This window comes from Falco biarmicus, chromosome 3 (assembly GCF_023638135.1).
Source record: "Falco biarmicus isolate bFalBia1 chromosome 3, bFalBia1.pri, whole genome shotgun sequence".
Lineage (NCBI taxonomy): Eukaryota > Metazoa > Chordata > Aves > Falconiformes > Falconidae > Falco > Falco biarmicus.
The window spans coordinates 120,031,534-120,050,200 of NC_079290.1; the positions used below are offsets into that span (position 1 = coordinate 120,031,534).

At 54.2% G+C, this 18,667-nt stretch overlaps 3 protein-coding genes across 5 annotated transcripts; 1 reads left to right on the top strand and 2 right to left on the bottom strand.

Annotated features, from left to right (window-relative positions):
• Positions 1-183: 183 nt before the first annotated feature.
• XKR8 (XK related 8) lies at positions 184-3,416 on the bottom strand. Its single transcript, XM_056330122.1, is given in 4 exon segments — positions 184-594; positions 596-1,278; positions 2,183-2,379; positions 3,091-3,416. Coding segments are annotated over 4 exon segments (1,233 nt in total). The 5' UTR covers positions 3,387-3,416; the 3' UTR covers positions 184-537.
• A 396-nt stretch (positions 3,417-3,812) lies between these two features.
• Positions 3,813-10,310, bottom strand: SMPDL3B (sphingomyelin phosphodiesterase acid like 3B). 3 transcript variants are annotated; one of them, XM_056330209.1, is made up of 8 exons: positions 10,237-10,310; positions 9,807-10,020; positions 8,245-8,342; positions 7,535-7,678; positions 6,785-6,957; positions 6,458-6,638; positions 5,822-5,955; positions 3,813-4,780 (listed from the first exon to the last, which is right to left on the bottom strand). In XM_056330209.1, exons 2-8 carry the CDS (start codon positions 9,848-9,850, stop codon positions 4,388-4,390), a joined length of 1,167 nt encoding a protein of 388 aa, XP_056186184.1. In that variant the 5' UTR covers positions 9,851-10,020; positions 10,237-10,310; the 3' UTR covers positions 3,813-4,387. The 3 variants fall into 3 exon arrangements, with proteins under 3 accessions (XP_056186184.1, XP_056186183.1, XP_056186185.1); XM_056330208.1 differs by lacking the exon at positions 10,237-10,310 and adding an exon at positions 10,125-10,216; XM_056330210.1 differs by lacking the exon at positions 9,807-10,020 and having other exon boundaries at positions 10,237-10,289.
• A 34-nt stretch (positions 10,311-10,344) lies between these two features.
• RPA2 (replication protein A2) lies at positions 10,345-15,279 on the top strand. The gene is made up of 9 exons (XM_056330213.1): positions 10,345-10,460; positions 10,614-10,726; positions 10,848-10,949; positions 11,063-11,176; positions 12,216-12,290; positions 13,056-13,169; positions 13,485-13,595; positions 13,774-13,868; positions 14,640-15,279. Exons 1-9 carry the CDS (start codon positions 10,445-10,447, stop codon positions 14,722-14,724), a joined length of 825 nt encoding a protein of 274 aa, XP_056186188.1. The 5' UTR covers positions 10,345-10,444; the 3' UTR covers positions 14,725-15,279.
• Positions 15,280-18,667: the final 3,388 nt, after the last annotated feature.

Consider the following 18,667-nt stretch of genomic DNA (forward strand, 5'->3'; position numbering starts at 1 on the left):
CGACGCGCCACCGCTCTGCCCGCGTTCTCCCAGCGCAGATCTCCCATGGGAGCGCCCTCCCTGAACATAGTCCTAACAGGTGATCTTTGACCTTAAGAGCAAAAATCAAAGGAGAAGGAAAATCCTGGCTGGAAACAGAAAACTCAGATTGCTGCTTCCAAGGGGGGGAACAAGCTCTTCCCCCACCAGCACCCACCTGCCTGGGCAGCAACAGTGGCAGCAGGCACAGGAGAGGCCACAGACAGAAAAAAACCATTGCTCTTTTTTGGGTGAGTTTTTCTTTTTGGAAAACGCTAATAATAAATAACAAAAGAAGCTGACATGGCAGGGCAGCCACAATATGGTGGACCCCCCCACAAACATTGTGGCTCTCCCGAAGGGCACAGCCACAGGAGCCCTGTGACCTGCTGGGTGCTTGCACGTTACCCTTGGTTTCTGCCAGGTCCCTCCACCGCCCAAAACAACAGCCCGGGGGGTCAGGACCAGGAGCAGGACCAACGTCTGCCTCCCTGGCAGGTCACTCTGGAGGAGCCGGCCTCAGACAGCAGACTCTGTGGCAGCAGCCCCATTCAGCAAGCGCTGCCCTGCCCCCCGGGGAGAGGGGGAGCTGGGTCTGGGCCAGCCACCACATCCGCCTGTTCACCAGGCCTGGTACCGAGAGCGAGCGAAACTCCAGCCCATCACCCCTCCCGTGGGCATCCACCTCATCGCAGCCACCTTCTTGCCACCCCTGCCTGTTGGGGTGCAGCCACCTGTAGTAGGTGACCCTCAGCGCCAGCCCCAGCAAGTAGCAGGGCAGGGCAGCAGAGACCACTGGGATGAGGAACGAGTGCTCGTCAGAGGGGGAGCGGCACCAGAGCCAGGACAGGGCCAGCAGCGTGCTGTCCACCAGTATGAAGCCGTGATAGATGATGCTGCGGTACAGCGTCCTCCCCTGCGCCACGTTGAACCAGCTGAAGTAGAGGATCACGGCCACCATGGCTCGGTAGAGCTTCTCGGGACCTGGTGACTCCATGAAGTCTGTGCCCTGCAGGCTGACCCAGATGAACATCACCAGCCACACGAGCGAGAAGTGGACAGCCACGCCATAGGGCAAGAGCAGGGCAAAGAGGGTGACCACAAGGATGCGGGGGCAGATGAGGAAGAAGTTCCACAGGAAGTAGACAACGGAGGAGCCCAGGCTCAGCTCGTACTTGTCCCGCAAGAAGGAGCGCAAGGACTGGTGGTAGTCCAGTAGAGACCAGGTCACACACAGGAGCGCGGTGCAGATCCCCAGCCCTGCAAACACAGTGGTGGAGATGCTGAGGGCAGATTGAGGGGGCCCAGCTCAGCTTAAACCTCCCCCTGCCCGGCACTGCTAAAACGAGCTTCCCACCACCTCGCAAAGCAGCTGCTTTGGGGGGGTCAGAGCCTCAGCACCTACGTCTCTCCCCCCACCTTCCGCGCTCCCTGAGGTGGAGGCTGGTGCCTGGCCTTGCCCAAGGGATGGGGAAGAGGTGACAGGACCAAGTGGCACAGAGGTCCCCCAGCTCCAACCCTCCCACCCCAAGCCCAGCACAGTCCACTGAGGCATGCGATTATGAAGATGATGAGGGGACAGGAGCATTTCGCTCACGGGAAAAAGCAAGGGGGCTCGGCCTGTTCATCCTGGAGAAGGGAAGACTGAGAGGGGATCTTACAAACGCATACAGATACCTTACGGGCAAGTGTTAAGGGGACGGGGCCAGGCTCTTTTCTGTAGTGTCCAGAGACAGAACAAGGGGCAACAGGCACAAACGGAAACACAAGAAGTTCCCTCTGAATATGAGGAAGAACTTCCTTACCTTGAGGGTGGCGGAGCGTTGGAACAGGCTGCCCAGAGAGGTTGTGGAGTCTCCCTCTCTGGGGACATTCAAAACCCACCTGGATGCAACTCCAACCACTCTAGGGAGCCTGCTCCAGCAGGGGTCGGGCTGGGTGACCTCCCCAGGTCCCTTCCAGCCCCGGCCAGTCTGTGATGCTGTAAGGACAGGACAGGTGTCTGCTCTCCTACATGTCATATCGAGGGAAGGAGTGACATGGGAACCTCAAGCAAGGACAGACGAACAGTGTCCTGCTGGGAGCTGCAGCCCCCAGACAGCCCGTCTGGTCTGTCCCATCCAACCTGCTCTGACCTCCAGCCCACGCCCTCCAGCCCCCTCACCCTGGGAGGGCTCTGCCTTGTTTGTCCGCAGGATCACATAGAGGAGCAGGATGAGCTGTGGGGTGTTCTCCAGGAAAGTCTCAAAGAGGCGCAGCATGCTGATGTCATGGGAGAGGAAGGCCATGCGGCTCTGCTCCTCCTCCTCCTCCGCCTTCTCCCAGCACACCTTCCAGCCCACCTTCAGAGCGTGGAGGCACCTGTGTGGGGACCAGGTGGTGGGGGAGGGGCTGGGTGGCACCGCAGCCCCCCCGCAGCCCCCAGGCTGCCCTGGCAGGACAGCTTCAAACGCTCCCACCCCTGCTCAGATCGCTGCTGCCCGAGCCAGGCCCCGCAGCCCCACGCGATGCTCCACGCTGGGTAAGTTCAAGTGTCAGGCTGACTTCTCGAACTTCAAGTGACACCAAGTGTCACCCTGGGCAGAAACTGGCTCTTTCCTTCCCCGGAGCGGAGGCACAACCCAGCCGGGCGCTGCCCACCCAGCCAGGAGGCCCAAGGATGAGCCAAGGTTTCAGGGCTCCGACACCCAGCCCCAGTCTGGCGAGGTGGCCGGAGCTGTGGGAGGCGGGTGGGGAGCTGGGGGGACACGGGCCACCCCCCACACACACGCCCCGGTCCCAACCCAGGGCTGGGCCGAGCCACTCTGCCCAGGGAGCCCCCGAACATCGAACACTTGGGGGGGGGGGGGGGGCACGAGGGGTCCCGTCCTGCCCATCCCCGGCCTTCGGGATGCCCAAGGCCAGCGGCAGCCGCAGTGAGTCGGGGCCCTGACTCCTCGCAGGAGCAAGGGGAGGGGGCAGCCCGGCACCGGGGGGGGGGGGGGGGGGCGGGGCGGAGGGACCGGGAAGGGGGACGCCGGGGCAGGGGGGGGCTGAGGCGAGGCACCAGGGATGCCCGGGGGGAAGCTGTACCTGAAGAGGATGCCGAGCTGGAGAACGTGGAGGGCGGCAAGCAGCCCGGGGGGCACGTCGGGCCGCAGGGCGGGCGGGTCGGAGCGCAGCCAGAGCCAGCTGCAGGCCTGGGTGGCGACCGAGGCGGCGGCCAGCAGCGCCAGCGCCAGCGCGGCCCAGCCGGGCTGCCCGCCCCGCGCGTACCCCGCTGCCACCCACCCGTCGGCGCACACGTCCAGCGCCGCCGCCACCGTCCCCGCCGCCGCCAGCGCCAGCTGCAGCGGCCCGAACCGCGGCGGGGCGGCCCGCGCCGCCATCAGCACCGCCGCCCCGCCACCGGGCGCGCCCCGGCCCCGCCCCGCGCGAACGCCCCGCCCTCCCGCCCGCGGCCCCGCCCGCGGCCCCGCCCCCGGCCGCGTGCCCAGCCCGAGCGGCTCTGCCCCGGGCACCGGCCCCGCCGCAGCCCGTACCGGCTGCAGACCCGCCGGGGCGCCGCTCCCAGCACGGCTCCGCGCTGCCCTGCGCGCTCCTGCTCGGCCGCATCAGGCCCCGGGGAGAGCGCCCGGCCCCCTCCCCAGCCACCGCCCGCTCCTGCCGTGCCTCACGCCCCCTGCCCCAAGGGCAGCAAAGCCCGAGGCTGCCCCATGCCCATCGCCCCAGCGCTCGGAGATCCTTAAACGGTCAAGCGGTCAAGGTCAGCCCACAACACCCCAATGAAGGAAGGGGTGAGTTCAGAGGGCACAGAAGGGAAGAGGTGTTTATTATTTATTAATAATCAACCTCACTAGCCTAGAGCCTCATCTTGGATGCTGACACATGAAAGTCACAGCCCACACTTGCTTAAGTTCATACACTGTCAAAGAACTAATCCCACCTGGCTTAGCTCACAAGCCAAAGGCAAGGCTGCTACTGCACAAGGCCACCAAAACAAGACCTTCTGGGTCACCAGTTGGTGGCCTTTCCAGAAGGTACCCACCTGGCAGCAGACTCCTCAGGGACACAGGGCAGCTCACAGCTCCCATCCACAGGGCCTGGAATTCATCTGATTCAGGAGACTGCCTCAGACATCACGGGACGAGCGGGACACGCTCCCTGGCACCAGTCAGCCTGGCACAAAGACTGTAACAATCACTGCCCTTTTCTGGTACATCAAGCTTTTCTAGAAAAAGATTTCAAATTGACATCACAGAGCTTTTAGTAAGAGCCACTGATTTTGTCTTGGTTTCCGAGTAAGTTCTCAACACCAAAAGCATTCACAACTGCCAACTCACGTGCATCACAAACTTGCACTCTCTTCGTTTTCTCTTGCTCTCTGTCATTACAGTGCTTGCTGCGGACTGAGAAGTCTTAAGAGCAAGCAGAAGAATAAAAACCAAACACTGACAGCTGCAGAGGCAGAGCTGCTGGCTTTAACGCACTCATCGTATTTTGTAAAATCAATTTCCCTGATGGCACAGACATGATCGACACGGCAGGCCTCCTCACATGGGGTGAGGTCATATCTGACAGAGTTAAACTCATAGTACTGCTGCAGATAGTGGGGATCCTTTGATATCCTCTCCAGCACCGTTTGCATGGAGCGCGCAGAGCCATCAGGGACTTGGAAGGCTTCTGTCAGCACATACTCTTCCTCCCATGTTGGGAACTCTTCCTCCCACGTTGGGGCCATCATGTTCGCACGGGTTAGGTTCAAGTAGTAAGTCACCATATCCTGCAGGGAGAGAAAAGAGAACGAAGACAAATCAAGAAAGGCTCAGCCCTCGAGGGAAATGCCTGGCTAGGCTGTGATCAGCCCCTTCTCCCCGGTGCTGCTGTGCAGCACAACAGCTACATGTATTCACTGCAGGCAGCACACCTCCCTGCCCAGCGAGGGCTCAGCTGCCTCCCAACGGCTGCTTTCCACCGATACGTGAACCTGGGGACAGACACCTCAGGTGAGAGCCTCCAGAACTCATCAGGCATGAACGGCTTTTCTCTGCTTGACTTTTACCACCAAACATCACAAAGTTCAGGCCTGGACACCTTAAAAAAAAAAAAATCACTCTTATTTACTATCAACACTGCCCACTGGCAGAAGCAAGGATTGCACTAGAGTTGCTCACCAAGTGAAGTTATTTTCTCAACTGTGAGCAAACTACAGACTAACATTTTTCACAGCTTCTGTTCTCAGCCCTTACCCTTTTCTCTCTGCCTCACCAGTTCCCTAGCCTTCCACAGTGTATTTCAGCATTCGTTTCTCATGCTATAAATGTGTAAACAGAGCAGCCACAGAGCTGCTGGGTCCATTGCAAAGAAAGGCACAAACAACCCATCCTCTGCCTCTTTGCAAATAAGAGACAGAGGAAACAGAAGCTGCCCCTACAAGTCATCCAAATTCAGATCCATTGCAAATGAAACAATTTAGCAAGTAGGGGGACCCAAATAATTTCCTAGATGGTTAGAAGTTTTTGGAGGGGATTTGAGGAGTTTGTTAGTCCTGAACAAGAAGCTCTGCAATCCACATTACCTAGGTAGTAAAGCAAGTGTCAAGGGAAACTAGCTAAAGACATCAAGAACATGACAAAACTTGTCCTGTGCTGCCCTGAGTAACTCATCCCGGCAGAAAAGCTGGCCCAGCTGACTGTGGTCGTCTTGCTCTTACTCACTGACAGGCTTACTAAATCTTTGTGCTAGACAGGAGGCTGAAACTTCATGGAGGAATTAAAGTACTCTTCTAGAAAACTGCACCGTGCAGCACGTGGGGATCCCCTACCAACACCTGAAGGGTGTCTGGATCGTAGTTGATCACCCGAATCCCAGGGTTGTTGGCTCCATTGTTCACTCCAGGTAATGTCGTTTTCCAGGGAGTCACTCCAGGGGCCAGGAACATGACATTGATTGGAGAACCTTAACAAAAAGGCAAAACCACCCATGAGTGGGAGATGCTGGCTTGTATCACACCCTGTCCACATAGCAGCGAGCACCCCAGGAACAGATCACACTGCAAACAGCAGTTTTGTCACCAGCCCTAGTCACGACAGCACACGTCAAGATCGGCACATTGGACAGCCTCAGGGATTGAACATGGGACTGCTGCAGCTGAGAACAGGCTTTCCACTGCTGCCAAAGACTCCTGCACTGAGGGTGCACAAGAGAACCACACTCAGCCAAGGAGACCCAGACAAAATGACAAAATTTGAGGGTAAACAGGAAGGAGGGCTGGAGCTACAGGCTGGGGGTGGTGATCAGAACCACTGCTGTCTCTTGTTGACCAAAGCATTTCACAAGCCTTTTCTGGCTTCTCAGCTGCATTCAGCTAACAGCCACTGAACAAAACCTCTCATCAACAGTCATTTTCTGGGAGCTGGCAGAGCTAATACGCAAATGCTTGGGTGGCCAGAACCAATACCTGTATCACTGTAAAACATCCGAAAGCTGTCTGTGTGATGGTGCCCAAAGAACTGGGCAGCAATCACTCTGTGGTGCTTCTGCACAGTCGTCAAGTACCGCTCATTGAAGCCACTCCGGAACCAGGGCTTTCCTCGTTTCTTCTCAAAGAAGCCAGGAGGGACATGCCCCACAATATAGACCTACAAAAGAAAGAGTTGCACTGAACACAAAGCCCATGCTTCCCACCGGCTCACTGTGATCACACAGAGGGGAAAGCAGGCGTGAGAAGAGCTTCCAGGGTAGGAGAAGCCCTCCACAAAGTTTGTTTATTCATTTCTTTTAATACCATTTCATCTGCTCTAGAGGCATTGGTCAGTGTTTCTTCCAGCCACTGGAACTGCCCTCCAGGATCTTCCTCATCAGCTGTCTCATCATTCTGGTCGTAGTACAGATTGGTATTGAGGACAACCATTCGCCCCCTTGTCCCTGGGCTGGGCAGCTTCTCACTGTAGAAAGCTCCTGAAAAATGTAACCCACAGGGAAAGAGCTGGAGGTCTGGTCAAGCTGGTTGTCGTGACACCGCATCCCTTTGTTTCCAACCCTGTCAGCTCTCTTTGGCCATAGCCACAGCAAAGTCACCATCTGGACAAGGCGCCAGCCGCACTCTGACCACACCAGAACAGGGATCTGGAGCGACTCTTCTCACTGGGTGCCTCCTGTGGTACTGATGCCTCTCAGGGTGAAGGGAGGGCGAGCAGGAGCTGGGCAGCTCCAGAGCACCACAGTGCTGCCTGCACCAGCAGCTTTCTTAAAAGTTCTTTTTTCTTCCACCGAAGTTCACCACTCTGCATTCTCCATAGGGGCACTTTCCAGTAACTCGAGGAAAGCAGGAAAGACTAAAGCATAAAAAAACTTCTTTTCTTGCAAGCAGGAGAACACAGTGCCAGAAGTCAGCACTAAATAGGACCCTTCCTTTGCAAATACTTCATAGGTATTGTTTCTCTGAGCATAGAGGCTGGGAAAACCCTTCATGGTATTCTCCTAAACCACCCCCAACTCCCCAGATTGCTGCCAACATGAGCCAGTGGTGCCACACCTGCCCTGAAAAAAGCAGTGGAAGCATCATTCAGCCAGGGACGCCATAGTTCAGCTGTTCGGTTGTAGATCCTGTGCTGTCTCCCTGGAAACTGATTCTTGGGGTGGAAGTCATGATTGCCCATTGCTGCGTAGACTTTGGTATCTAGAAACAGAGAAAAGGAGGCTCAGAGTAATTGCGTGCTTGCTTCAGAGTTCCTCAGCACCAAAGCTCCCTGAGGCACTCACACACTTGGGAAGAACAGTATGGCTTGAGAGCCTCGCAAAAGCAAATCATCCACACCACAGCCACGTGGCTGCAATGACTGAGAGTACAACGCTGCAAAGACCATCCCCTCTGCAGGACAAGCCACCCCAGAGCCACGGCTTTACAGATGAATCGGTGAGCTTTCACCATCAATAAGACTCCTTCCCCCACTGCTGACATGGATTAAGCATGAGGAAATCTTAAGCCTTTTCTGTCTTAATGACTAATTACAGAAGTGTAATTTCTGTAATATTTTCCTCTCTTGAGTGAGTTAACCTGAAACAATGAGTGTGCATAAGACACACCTCATGCCATACAGCAACTCAGAAGAGGAAAAAACAAGTCCCAGCAACCACAGCCCTTCTGTGCATTTCCCCTTCCCAATTCTGTCATTTTTCCACCCTGGTAAGTTCTTCCCATGAGAGACTGTGCCCCTCTCCCCTTCTCATCCCATCAAATCCTACCTGGAAACGTCTCTTTGATCAGAGAAGTCAGATTTTCTATTATGTGCAGAACCTTTTCTTCTCCAAGCTTCTCATTGGGGACGTGAGGAGTATCATCTCTAGATAAATAAAAGCAGCATGTCTGTGACTAACAGAGCATACACTTAAAGTGATATGCAAGGCAGAGAAACTTGCTGACTTTTCTTTGTGCCTCCTAGAAAATAAAGTTGAAGCTTTTGGGTGCCTGGAACCAGCACTGTGTTGACTGGCCAAGGCACTGATGGACTTTCAAGGAATTGTTCACAGTGGAAGCGGGCTCCACTTTATCCTACCTTGAAAAACCTGTAACAAGCATATGAAAACCTAAACACAAGCGTATGAAGTGGAGGCTCACTCTGCCCTGGTGCATTTAATAGACATTAAAGCTGACTGGAAATACTGCAAGGAGCAGCATTTTGCAGTCTCAGGTCAATCAGCAAAGCAAAGCTGTTGGCACAGCTGTTCAAACAGCAGGGTAACAACTCTTATTAAAACAAAGGAATGCCTCCAGTAAGGTAGTGATCATTGAGGTCTGCCTCCAAAAGCGTGGCAGATGCACACTTCCATGTCTTCACTAATAGGCTTGTGCCATTTGTAGATGATGGTGGGCTGTCAACAAGCCCATCGAAGACAAAGATGAAAATTCAAAGTGATGTCAAAGTGGGAGAAATAGTTTGAAGGAAAAATAAAATCAACATAAAGTCATAAGGACCAATAACTACTTCTAAGTATAAACATTCATCCACAGAGACAGAAAACTGAACCGTGGGGCCAGACAACAGCACTGCGAACTAGGACTGGAGGTTACAGCAGATTACAGGCTGATGTTGCACTATTAGGAGAAAAGCAGACACTACAAGAAGACACAGGCACTTAGAATAATAGTGCAAAATAAAGCTTTTACTGTCTGTAAGTGCTATGGAGGCCTCCTGTGGAACAGGGTACCCACTTTTGGAGACCATACTAGGAAAAAACATACTCCATTTGGGGGGGGTGGGTTCTTCCTGCTTCTAAAGCAAAACAGCCCCTTTTTGAGACGAGTCTCCCAGGTGCCTCTTTACAGTTTGAGGAGACGTCGAACTCTGTTCTGCAGCGCTGCCGGACAGGCAGGGCTCGCTCACGACCAGAGCAGCGCCCCGCGCCCCCCGCCCCGCGGGAGCTCAGCCAGGGCCGGCAGCGAGCCGAAAGCAAACGAGGGGCGGTGGGCTGCGCGCCCCCCCTTACCTGCCTGTCGCTGCTGGGGCTTGTCGGGAGCCCCTGGCCGGCGCCGAGAGCCCCCCGCAGCGGCGCCCTCCCCAAGCCTGTTTGCACGACGGGCACATCCCCACCTCGCCCCGCGTAAGGGGCGCTGGGTCGCCCCCCCACCCCCACCCCAAACTCCCCGAGCCGGCGGGGCCGCGCCGAGAACGACAGCCCGCCCGGCCGGCGCGCGCCCCGGGAGCGCTCGGTGCCTCCCCCCGCGGGGCAGGCGAGCTGAGGCGGGCTCCGTCAGCCGCGGGACCCCCCCCCGGGCGGCGCGACCCCGGCCCTCCCCGCAGCCTCACCCGGTCCAGAGGACGAAGTCCGGCCGCTGCAGGCGCCTCCTCATGGCGCGGGCGGCCGAGACGAGCAGGCGCCAGGGTGCGTCGCAGAGGTAGCTGCCCCAGGGCCCGGCGGCGGGCGCGGCGCGGGGGCCGCCAGAGGGGCACACCTGCCCGGCGGCCACGGCCGCGTCGTAGTCGGGGTCCCAGTGCAGGTCGGTGACGTGCCAGAAGCGCCCTGCCGCCGCCGGGAGACGCGGGGCTCAGCGGGGCGGGGGCGCGGAGCCGCCGCCGGGCACCGCTCGGGCCCCCGCCCGGCCGGCCGCGCTGCCCCCCACTTACCTGACAGGGCCGCGGCCAGCGGGCAGAGCAGGAGCGCGACGGGCCGCATGCCGGGCAGCCGCTGCCGTGCCGTGCCGTGCCGCGCCCGGCCCCGCCCCTCGCGCTCCCTCACCGCAGCGCGGCCGGGCATCGCCCGCACCCAAAGCGGCGGCGGCCGCTTGCCTCCCCGCGGGGCTCCCCTATTGGAAGGAGCCGGAAGACGGAGGGCCGCGATTGGCTGTCGGCCGCCGGGAGCGGCGCGCACGGATTGGGCGGGAGCCGGCGGCGCGGGGAGGGGCGGAGCGCGCGGGCCGGTTGGCGCCCAGCGAGAGGCCGCCGCCATGTGGAGCGGGCACGGTGCGGGCCGGGGCGGCCGGGCCGGGGGCGGCAGGGGGGCGGGGGGACCCCGGGGAAGGGGCCCTGAGGCCGCCGCTGCCGCGCCCCGTTAATGGCGGCGGGGATGGGGGGGCGTCACCTCCACCGCCTCACCGGCTCTCCTTCCCCCCTCAGGTACCTTCGACGGTGGGTACGGCAGCGTGGGCCCCTCGGCGCCCGCGGGCGGCTACACGCAGTCCCCGGGCGGCTTCGGCTCCCCCGCCGGCACGCAGGCGGAGAAGAAGCAGGTAGGCCGGGAGCGGGGCCTGGGCCGGCGCCGGGGCGCGGAGCGGCGGCCGGGGCAGCGGGAGGGGGCGGCCGCCCCGCCGCTGACGGCCCCGCCGCTGACGGCCCCGCCGCCACTTGCAGAGGATCCGCTCGCAGAACATCGTGCCCTGCACCGTGTCGCAGCTGCTGGCGGCCGAGCAGGGAGACGAGACCTTCCGGATCTGCGACATGGAGATCGCCCAGGTGGGCGCCGGGAACGGCGGGCGGGAGGGGGCGGTGGGACAGCCGTGCCTCTCGGGGCCTTCCCGGGTAGCCGTCCCCCCTTCCCGGGTAACCGCCCCCCCTTCCCGAGGCAGGTCACCATCGTGGGCGTCATTCGGCACGCCGAGAAGGCACCGACAAACATCCTCTACAAGGTGGACGACATGACCGCGGCCCCGATGGACGTTAGGCAGTGGGTTGATACTGATGTAAGTAAACATCGAGTTCATTGCCAACACGCTTCTTTAAAAGCTTGTGGGAGCAGTGAAGAAAGTTACAGAATCATAGAATATCTCAGGCTGCAAGGGATCCTTAAGGATCAAGTCCAACTCCTCACTCCTTGCAGGACTTTTTTTTATCAAAAACGTGGGTTTTCTGAGGAGTGTTGTAGGGATAACATGCCTCCAAAATCCAAGGGAGAATCTGCTGTAGCAGAGATCACTGGTGTACTGTATGTGACTCTCCTGTTTTGTAGTCCATGCGTGATTCTATGTTGAATCACTTTGTATAATTTTTTAAAGTTCAGCTGCTGAAGCTCAACTGTTACTTCGTAGCTGAACTGAGATGCGTGCTCAGTACTTCTGTGGAGGAATAATACAAGGAGAGAGTGAACCAGGAATTTGTTGGTGGCTCAGTGATAGATGTGAAGATGTGTACCAATGAGTGTTGTCTTGTTTTCTGATGCATGACTCCTGAAATGCTGATAACTCCCACTGGACTCTCATGCTGGTATAGCAAACCTTTAAAGCTAGCCCATGTTAATGAAACACGTATTTGTAGGCAGACAGCTGAGTTCAGTTGAATGACTTTGGGGAAAGTAATTAGGCAGATATTCTGGCTTAACTCGAGTTAAGATTAAGCTGTCTTAACTGCAAATTTATCACAACTTCAGAAAAGGTTCTGTCCTGCTTCCATTCCCCTAGCCAAGTTATATAGTTGAACACCTGCTTTTTTTACTGTTTGAGGGTTCTTTCCTCTTGTTGCTCTGTGGAGGTCTCTTGGAAGCGGACAGAGAGAGCAGAGCAGATGACTGGTTTTGACTCCTTTCAGGTCTACAATGTGTTCAAACGAGCCAATATTTTTTTTTTCTCTGTTTTTCATTTACTGTTATGTTTACCTAACTGCTCTTACTGAACGTAGGAATGCATGCTTGAGATAAGCCTCCTTTCCCAGATAATTTATTGTGGTAATTGAGAAATGGAAACCTGAATTGGCAAAACCCTCTTTTCTCCTTTTCCTCTCTGCCAGGAGGCAGGTGGTGAGAATGTTGTGATACCTCCAGGAACTTATGTAAAAGTAGCTGGTCATCTTCGGTCTTTCCAGGTAAGATCATGTTACCCATGACTCCAAGTCACGAGGCTGGTGCAGTGGTGCATTGGTCGCCTGACATAGTGTTAGTGGGCTCCCTTTAGAATACAGAACTGGAAGAATGGAAGTGAGAAAACTCATGGGTTGAGGTAAAGACAGTTTAATAGGTGAAGCAAAAGCTGCACATGCAAACAAAGCAAAACGAAGAATTAATTCGCCGCTTCCCATCGGCAGGCGGGTGTTCAGCCATCCCTGGGAAAGCAGGACTCCATCATGTGTAACAGGGACTTGGGAAGACAAACACCTTCACTGCAAACGTCCCCCCTTCCTTCTCCTTCCCCCAGCTTTATATGCTGAGGATGGCGTCATATGGTTTGGAACATCCATTTGGTCAGTCTGTCCTGCCTGTGTCCCCTCCCAGCTTCTTGTGCCCCCCAACCTTGCTGGTGCCGTGGAGTGGGAAGCAGAAAAGGCCTTGACTCTGTGTAAGCACTGCTTGGCAATAACAAAACCATCCCTGTGTTATCAACACTGTTTTTAGCACAAATCCAAAACATAGCTTCATAGTAGCTACTATGAAGAAAACTAACTCTGTCCCAGGCAAAGCCAACACAAAATGTGAGTCAGAAAATTTTGGACTAGTTACATGCAGACAAGCTCCATAACCACCACGATCCCTGTTCCTGGATGGAGTGGTTGGATTGGCTGCTAAGCATGTTCCTGTTGCTGTGATGTTAATTTTTTTTCTTTGTTGTTGTTGTTTTTTTCTCCCTCTGAAAGAATAAGAAAAGCTTGGTGGCATTTAAGATGATGCCTGTGGAAAACATGAATGAGTTCACCACACACATGCTAGAGATTGTCCATGCGCATATGATCCTCAGAAAAAATCGTACGGTATGTACTTGAAGATCCTGATTCTGTCACGGCCCTTGCTGGGTTACTGGTTGTCTCCCAAAGGGAGGGACCTCTTGGTTCATTGCGGAAATTGCGTACCAGTTGGGCTGGAAAGCTTGAAGCTGTTGGGGGGCTACAGCAAAGGTGTAACAGGAGTCCTGGCTTCCTTGGAGAGATTGCGTTGCAGTCCATTTCTAGTGGCTTCTTTTGGGAATCTATTTTTAATTACTGTCTCTCTGAAGTAACACCAACTCTTAACGCTGTGGGCTTGCAGCAGCCTGTGTAACTGCAACAGTTTTACTCTTGTGATTTCAGTCAGCATCAAGAGTGCCTCAGTCGTTTTCCTCTACTGGGACAGGTGACGTGGGGGGCTATGGAGCCAGTGGCAGCCTAGGAGTGAACGGACTCACAGCACATCAGGGTCAGGTGGGCGCAAGCAGCTTCTCCAGGAGCACAGCAGTCGCAGCAGAGGCTGCTGTGGTGTGATGTAAGACAAATGCAAGCTCAATTACCCTTTGGAGACGGGAAGTTCTTCCTCAGCTTTGCTGTCTGTCAGCGATAGAGAAGCTTAGCTGTATGCTGATGGTGGTTGTTGCTTTTCCAGGTGTTGAACTTGATTAAAAATTGCCCTGTCCCAGAAGGAATGAGTCTTCAAGAGCTGAAACTTCAGCTCCACCATATGAGCATGTCAACAATCAAGTAAGTAGAAGCATAGGAAAGAAGGATGTTCTGGAAATCCAGGCAGTCCTTCCTGGAGTGATAAAAGGAGGCAGAGAGGAAAACAGCAGGCAAGCCCAGATCCTTATTTGTGAAACAGCGCCGGTAGTTTCACTTGTTCCCAGAAGGATGTGGTGGTGAGCCAGATCTTTTGAAGTCTCCAGCAGCTTAGAATGAGCAATTGTCAGTTGAAGGGGTGATAAAATACTTTGTTCCCTATTTTCAAAACAAGCTGTTTAACAGCTTGGTAGCAAAGTAACAGGTACCTAGGAATACTGCAGTGCCTTAGCAGTTATTTTCTTCTTTTGAGGACTGCCTTGCTCGCTGCACACGGGAATAGACTGCTCCTGTTCTTTTCTTTGCTGTCTCGTGGAATTTCTCTTCCCTGAGACTTAGAAAAACAGTAATTAACATTTGTTATCTTTCTGCGTTCTCTCCCCTTTGAAGCAGAGTGGTAGGTACGGCTTTTACTGGGGAAGCACAGAGTGGTGACCTTTCCCTCTGTGGCAGGCAGACCCTGAGAGCTGCGGGGGGAGCACATTGCCATAGCTTTGGAGAAACTTGCAGTACTAGTGACTGGGGGAGCAGCACTTCAGCTGCTCACAGGATAGAGCCACCGAGAGCTTCCCTTGGCAGGTGCCAGAAGGGAACAGGAGGGATGGGGTCTGTAAATGGGAAATCCCTGAGAGAAAGGTGCTGATAAAGACTAGTTAGCAGTCACTTTTTTTTTTTTTTTTTTTTTTATCTTCAAAGGCAAGCTGTTGAATTCCTTAGCAGTGAGGGACACATCTACTCCACTGTGGATGATGATCACTTTAAGTCAACAGACACTGACTGAAGTTACTTCCAGCTGGTTTTGGTTCTAAGCAAATGCTTGTCCATGATTCAGAGCAGAGCTTTGCGACATGGAAGGTAATCTTCGCTCTTTCTAGCCTCTGAAAGTCCCAGTTACTCTATGAGTGCCTCCTCCTTAGAATTCAAGGATGAGCAAAATATGTAGGATTCTGTTTACTGGGCTTGATTATGTGCTGTGACCATGTGACTGAAAGCATAAACAGGCATGGGAAGACTGAGCTCCTCAAAGCTTCAGAGCCTTCAGTTTGTCTCCTTAGAGGATGCCTGTGTTAGAAAGAAGAACCTCTTTCTAATCTTGTCCTGAGCAGATCGATTGTCTTTTGTTTCTAGAGCTGTTTCTCCTAACCCAGCTTTCATTCTATTTCATTCACAAAGTGGATTGCCAAGAGTAATATTCCACTTATGTACAGTAATCATGAATAGATTTTTAATTGGTTTAGTTTATGCATTTAAATCTGTATTTGTACTATGAGGTAATCTTGTTAATAGAGCTTTTGAATGTTTCCAATAAAATTTTAACTTGGTAGTCTTGCATGCACGTGTGGCTCTAGAGGCTTTTCTTCTTTCCAAAAGAAGACAAAGCCCAGCCATGTGGGTAAAAACATGCTTTCAGAATTAAACTACGCTTATTTTTTTAGCTTTTGAAGTAAATTGCTTTAAAGGGTCAAACTGAAGTGAATGTCTGGACACTAAGAAATTAAATAATTGTGCTATGGAAGAAAGCGACATGTTGCATCAGTGTTCCAAACATAGCCAGGACCATTTCTGACCCCAAAAGCACTTGAGCTGCAGCTCAAATCAGTTACATCTTGTGGACTAGGTGAGTTAGGAAAGGTTGGGGTTCATGTGGGTGATGTATGGGGGTGGAGATAACGGATTTGCATTTCCTGTTTCTGCTCAGTCCTGCCTTGTTCAGGGGAGCAGCATGCTGAGAGCAGATGCTTCAGCTTATTTCTGTCCTCTTAGTCATGATGTGCTTTCCGTTCTGTAAAATTCAAAGCTGAAAACTGCCTTTTGGGAACTGGTTTGCATTTATTAATGGAAGTGCTTCAGGAGTTCATAGATACTCGGGAGGATTTTTCACCATGACCCCCATAAGGTGTAGCTGTTCTCACAGGAGAAGCCACAGTTTTTGTGGCGAATACATTTGCTGACAAGCAGGGCCCGGCATCTCTCGCTGAGCTGAATGCTGAGACGCTGAAATGTGCTTGCTGCCTGCCAGGTGGGAGCCTGGTTCGCTGCACTTTGCCGCCTGACGGGTTCCCAGGGACATGGTGCCTGCTGGAAAACCAGCACGTGCACCCAGGGCTGGTGTCACTGGGCTGACAGGCTGGTCAGCTCTGGGTGCCAGGGGAGCTGCGAGCTGGGGGGTTTGTTATGTGGGACTGGTGCAGCGACCTGGCTTTGAAAAAGCTTCCCCCCTGTGTGCTTGTAACTGGGGGCTGGCTGCCGGCCCCAGGGCATCTGCTCCTGGCACTAATGCTGGGCACCCGCTGCCCTGCTCGGGTTCCAGGGGGTGCCACAGCTGTAGCCGTGGGGCACTTCTGGGGCTAAACTGTGCTACGGATGTGGAACAGGTGAATTTCTGGGCTCCGGAATCTGGCAGATGTAGAAGCCAAGAGCACTTTTCATTTTCCCTTTTGCAGGAATTTGCAGGTCAGGAAGAAAATCCCTGAGGATTTTTGGAAGTGAAGGTGAATGGGCTTGCTTGCAGTAAAGAGTAGTTGTGTGTCTGGACAAAACACTTGCGATGTGACTGGAGAGGGAGTTTTTCTTTGCCCAGTCTCCATTTGCTGTTCAATTTTCAAAGGATTCAGGAACACCTGCTGTTGTCCGGCTAGGGGGACAATTTGGAATAGGTCTTAGGGGGCAGAAGTGTCAGCTGCTTCACAGGAAGTTTGCATTTAAAACTATCTGTGAACTAACAGTGAGGTCCAAACTCGGAATGGTTGTGGCTCAGGTAAAGGAGACAAGGAAAAACACTTTGGCATGTTCAGTCGTTCTGGCTTCCTCTGTGCTCTGCTTCCCTCCTCCTCCCAGGAGCCCACCTTCTCCCCAGCCACAGTTAGCAATTAGTTTTTCCCCCAGAAGGAAAAACTGGATTCTGGGGTGACTTAAAGACTTGTTGGCTCCTGCCACTGCGGTGGATCTCTTGGTTGAAGCTTTGTACATCGTATGAAGACAGGGTGAGAGAGTCAGGGTGGTTCAGCTGGGAGAAGAGAAGGCTCCAGGGAGACCTTCTTGCCGCCTTGCAATACATAAAAGGTCGTCGATGTGGAAGATGGGGAGAGACACTTTGCCAGGTCCTGTGGTGACAGCATAAGGGGCAAAGGTTTTAAACCACAAGAGGGTGGTAGGTTTAGATGAGTCATAAGAAAGGTAGGATTTTTTTATATAGAGTGGTGAGACACTGGAACAGGTTGTCCAGAGAAGTTGTAGATGCCCCATCCCTGGAAGGCAGGGCTAGACAGGGCTTTGAGCAGCTTCATCTAGTGGAAGGAGTTGGACCAGGTGATCTTTAAAGGTCCCTTCCATCCCAAACCATCCTGTGATTCTCGGATCGTACAGTTCAGATGCTGTTAATGAATGGCTAAGGCCTGTTTGCAGATGAGAGCTGGGTTCTCCCTCCTTGGGTGAGTATTCAGTGAAAGGACCTCAACAGCAAGTGTCCCTCCCATGGTGTGATTTGAGGAGAGAGTGCTGATACTGAGGGCATCAGTCCCAGGGCAGAACCAAAGCCAGAGAAGGAATCCAGCCCAAACCCAAGCCAGGACTCGAGCCAAGTTCAAATGAGTGAGGTCCTCTGCACCTCTGGGGCTCTGCCCTGTGTGCTGGGTGAGGAACGACGTGAACTGAAAAAACTGAACCCAAAGCTACTCTTCACTGGGTGAGGGGGAAAAAAATAACAAAAGAGTTTGATCTTAAATTAAATTTTAAGTTTATTTTTCTAGCTCTGACTTGAAAGAGGAGTGCAGTGCGTGATGCAGGAGTGAAACACCTGCTTCCTTTTGGTGTGAAGCTCTCCCCTTGTCAGCTCTTTTTCCTTAATGCCCATCAGCACTATGAGGTCTTTGTCTCTGCCACTTTCCTGGGGCTTTGCCAGACTTCTAGGAAAAGAAGAGTTGGGATCTTTTTGGTCCTTACTGGGTTTTCAGGTAATTTTTTGCTTTCAGTGCCATGAGTGCAGCAGGGCCCTTTGTGGGTGCCAAGAATCTGCAAGCATGCAAGAAGTACACTCCAAGCAGGAGGGGGACTGTGGAGGTCTAGGACAGACGCTCTAGTTGGAAGCACAGTTAAAAACAGATGAGAAATCCAGCAAAACCTAAAGCCGTGACATTTCTACACCCTTGGTGAGAAATTAGGTCAGTGAGAAGTGAGTTTGGCTGTATAGAGAAAAATGCAGCTGCTGCCTTATAAAAGTGGGTTTCTGACAAAATGTCGGTGGGTGGTCTGAGCCCCCGCGGAGGCATAGCTTGCACCATGCAAAGCATCTGGTCCTGTTTCCTCCTAACCCTGACCCACCCCACGTGCCAAACAGCACCAGGGCATATTGGCCCCAAAGCGTCTCCATCATCTCCATCTGTAACGCCAGCCCAGCCACGGTGGCAGCGCAGAATGAGATCCGTGTCCCAGGGCCTGGGCTGGCAGCTCGGTGGCCACCCAGCTGTATGCTTGTCTGGTGCTGTCAGGAGGGTCCCGTGGGTGACAGCTGAGGACACAGCGCACAGCACAACAGGGGGAAGGTGTTCTGTGCCTGGGGGTGTCCTGGCAGCACATGGGATGCTTGCTTCCGAGGAAAGCGGGCAGCTTTCTGCAGGGTTGAGGCGGTTGGAGGTTGTGCTGTGGAGCCCTGGGGCTGTATTTGGCCTCTGCAAGTAACCGATGCATGTTATGGACTCAGAGTAGTTGGAGTCTGGGTGGCTTCC

Coding starts and splice junctions, on each gene's coding strand:
- RPA2 (XM_056330213.1), top strand. Junction 13,170..13,484: donor TCCTCAGAAAAAATCGTACG/GTATGTACTTGA, acceptor TTGTGATTTCAG/TCAGCATCAAGAGTGCCTCA. Junction 13,596..13,773: donor TCACAGCACATCAGGGTCAG/GTGGGCGCAAGC, acceptor TTGCTTTTCCAG/GTGTTGAACTTGATTAAAAA.
- SMPDL3B (XM_056330208.1), bottom strand. CDS start 10,173: ATGCGGCCCGTCGCGCTCCTGCTCTGCCCGCTGGCCGCGGCCCTGTCA. Junction 10,021..10,124: donor GCTGGCCGCGGCCCTGTCAG/GTAAGTGGGGGG, acceptor CGGCGGCGGCAG/GGCGCTTCTGGCACGTCACC. Junction 6,958..7,534: donor CACTGCTTTTTTCAGGGCAG/GTGTGGCACCAC, acceptor TACATTTTTCAG/GAGCTTTCTACAGTGAGAAG.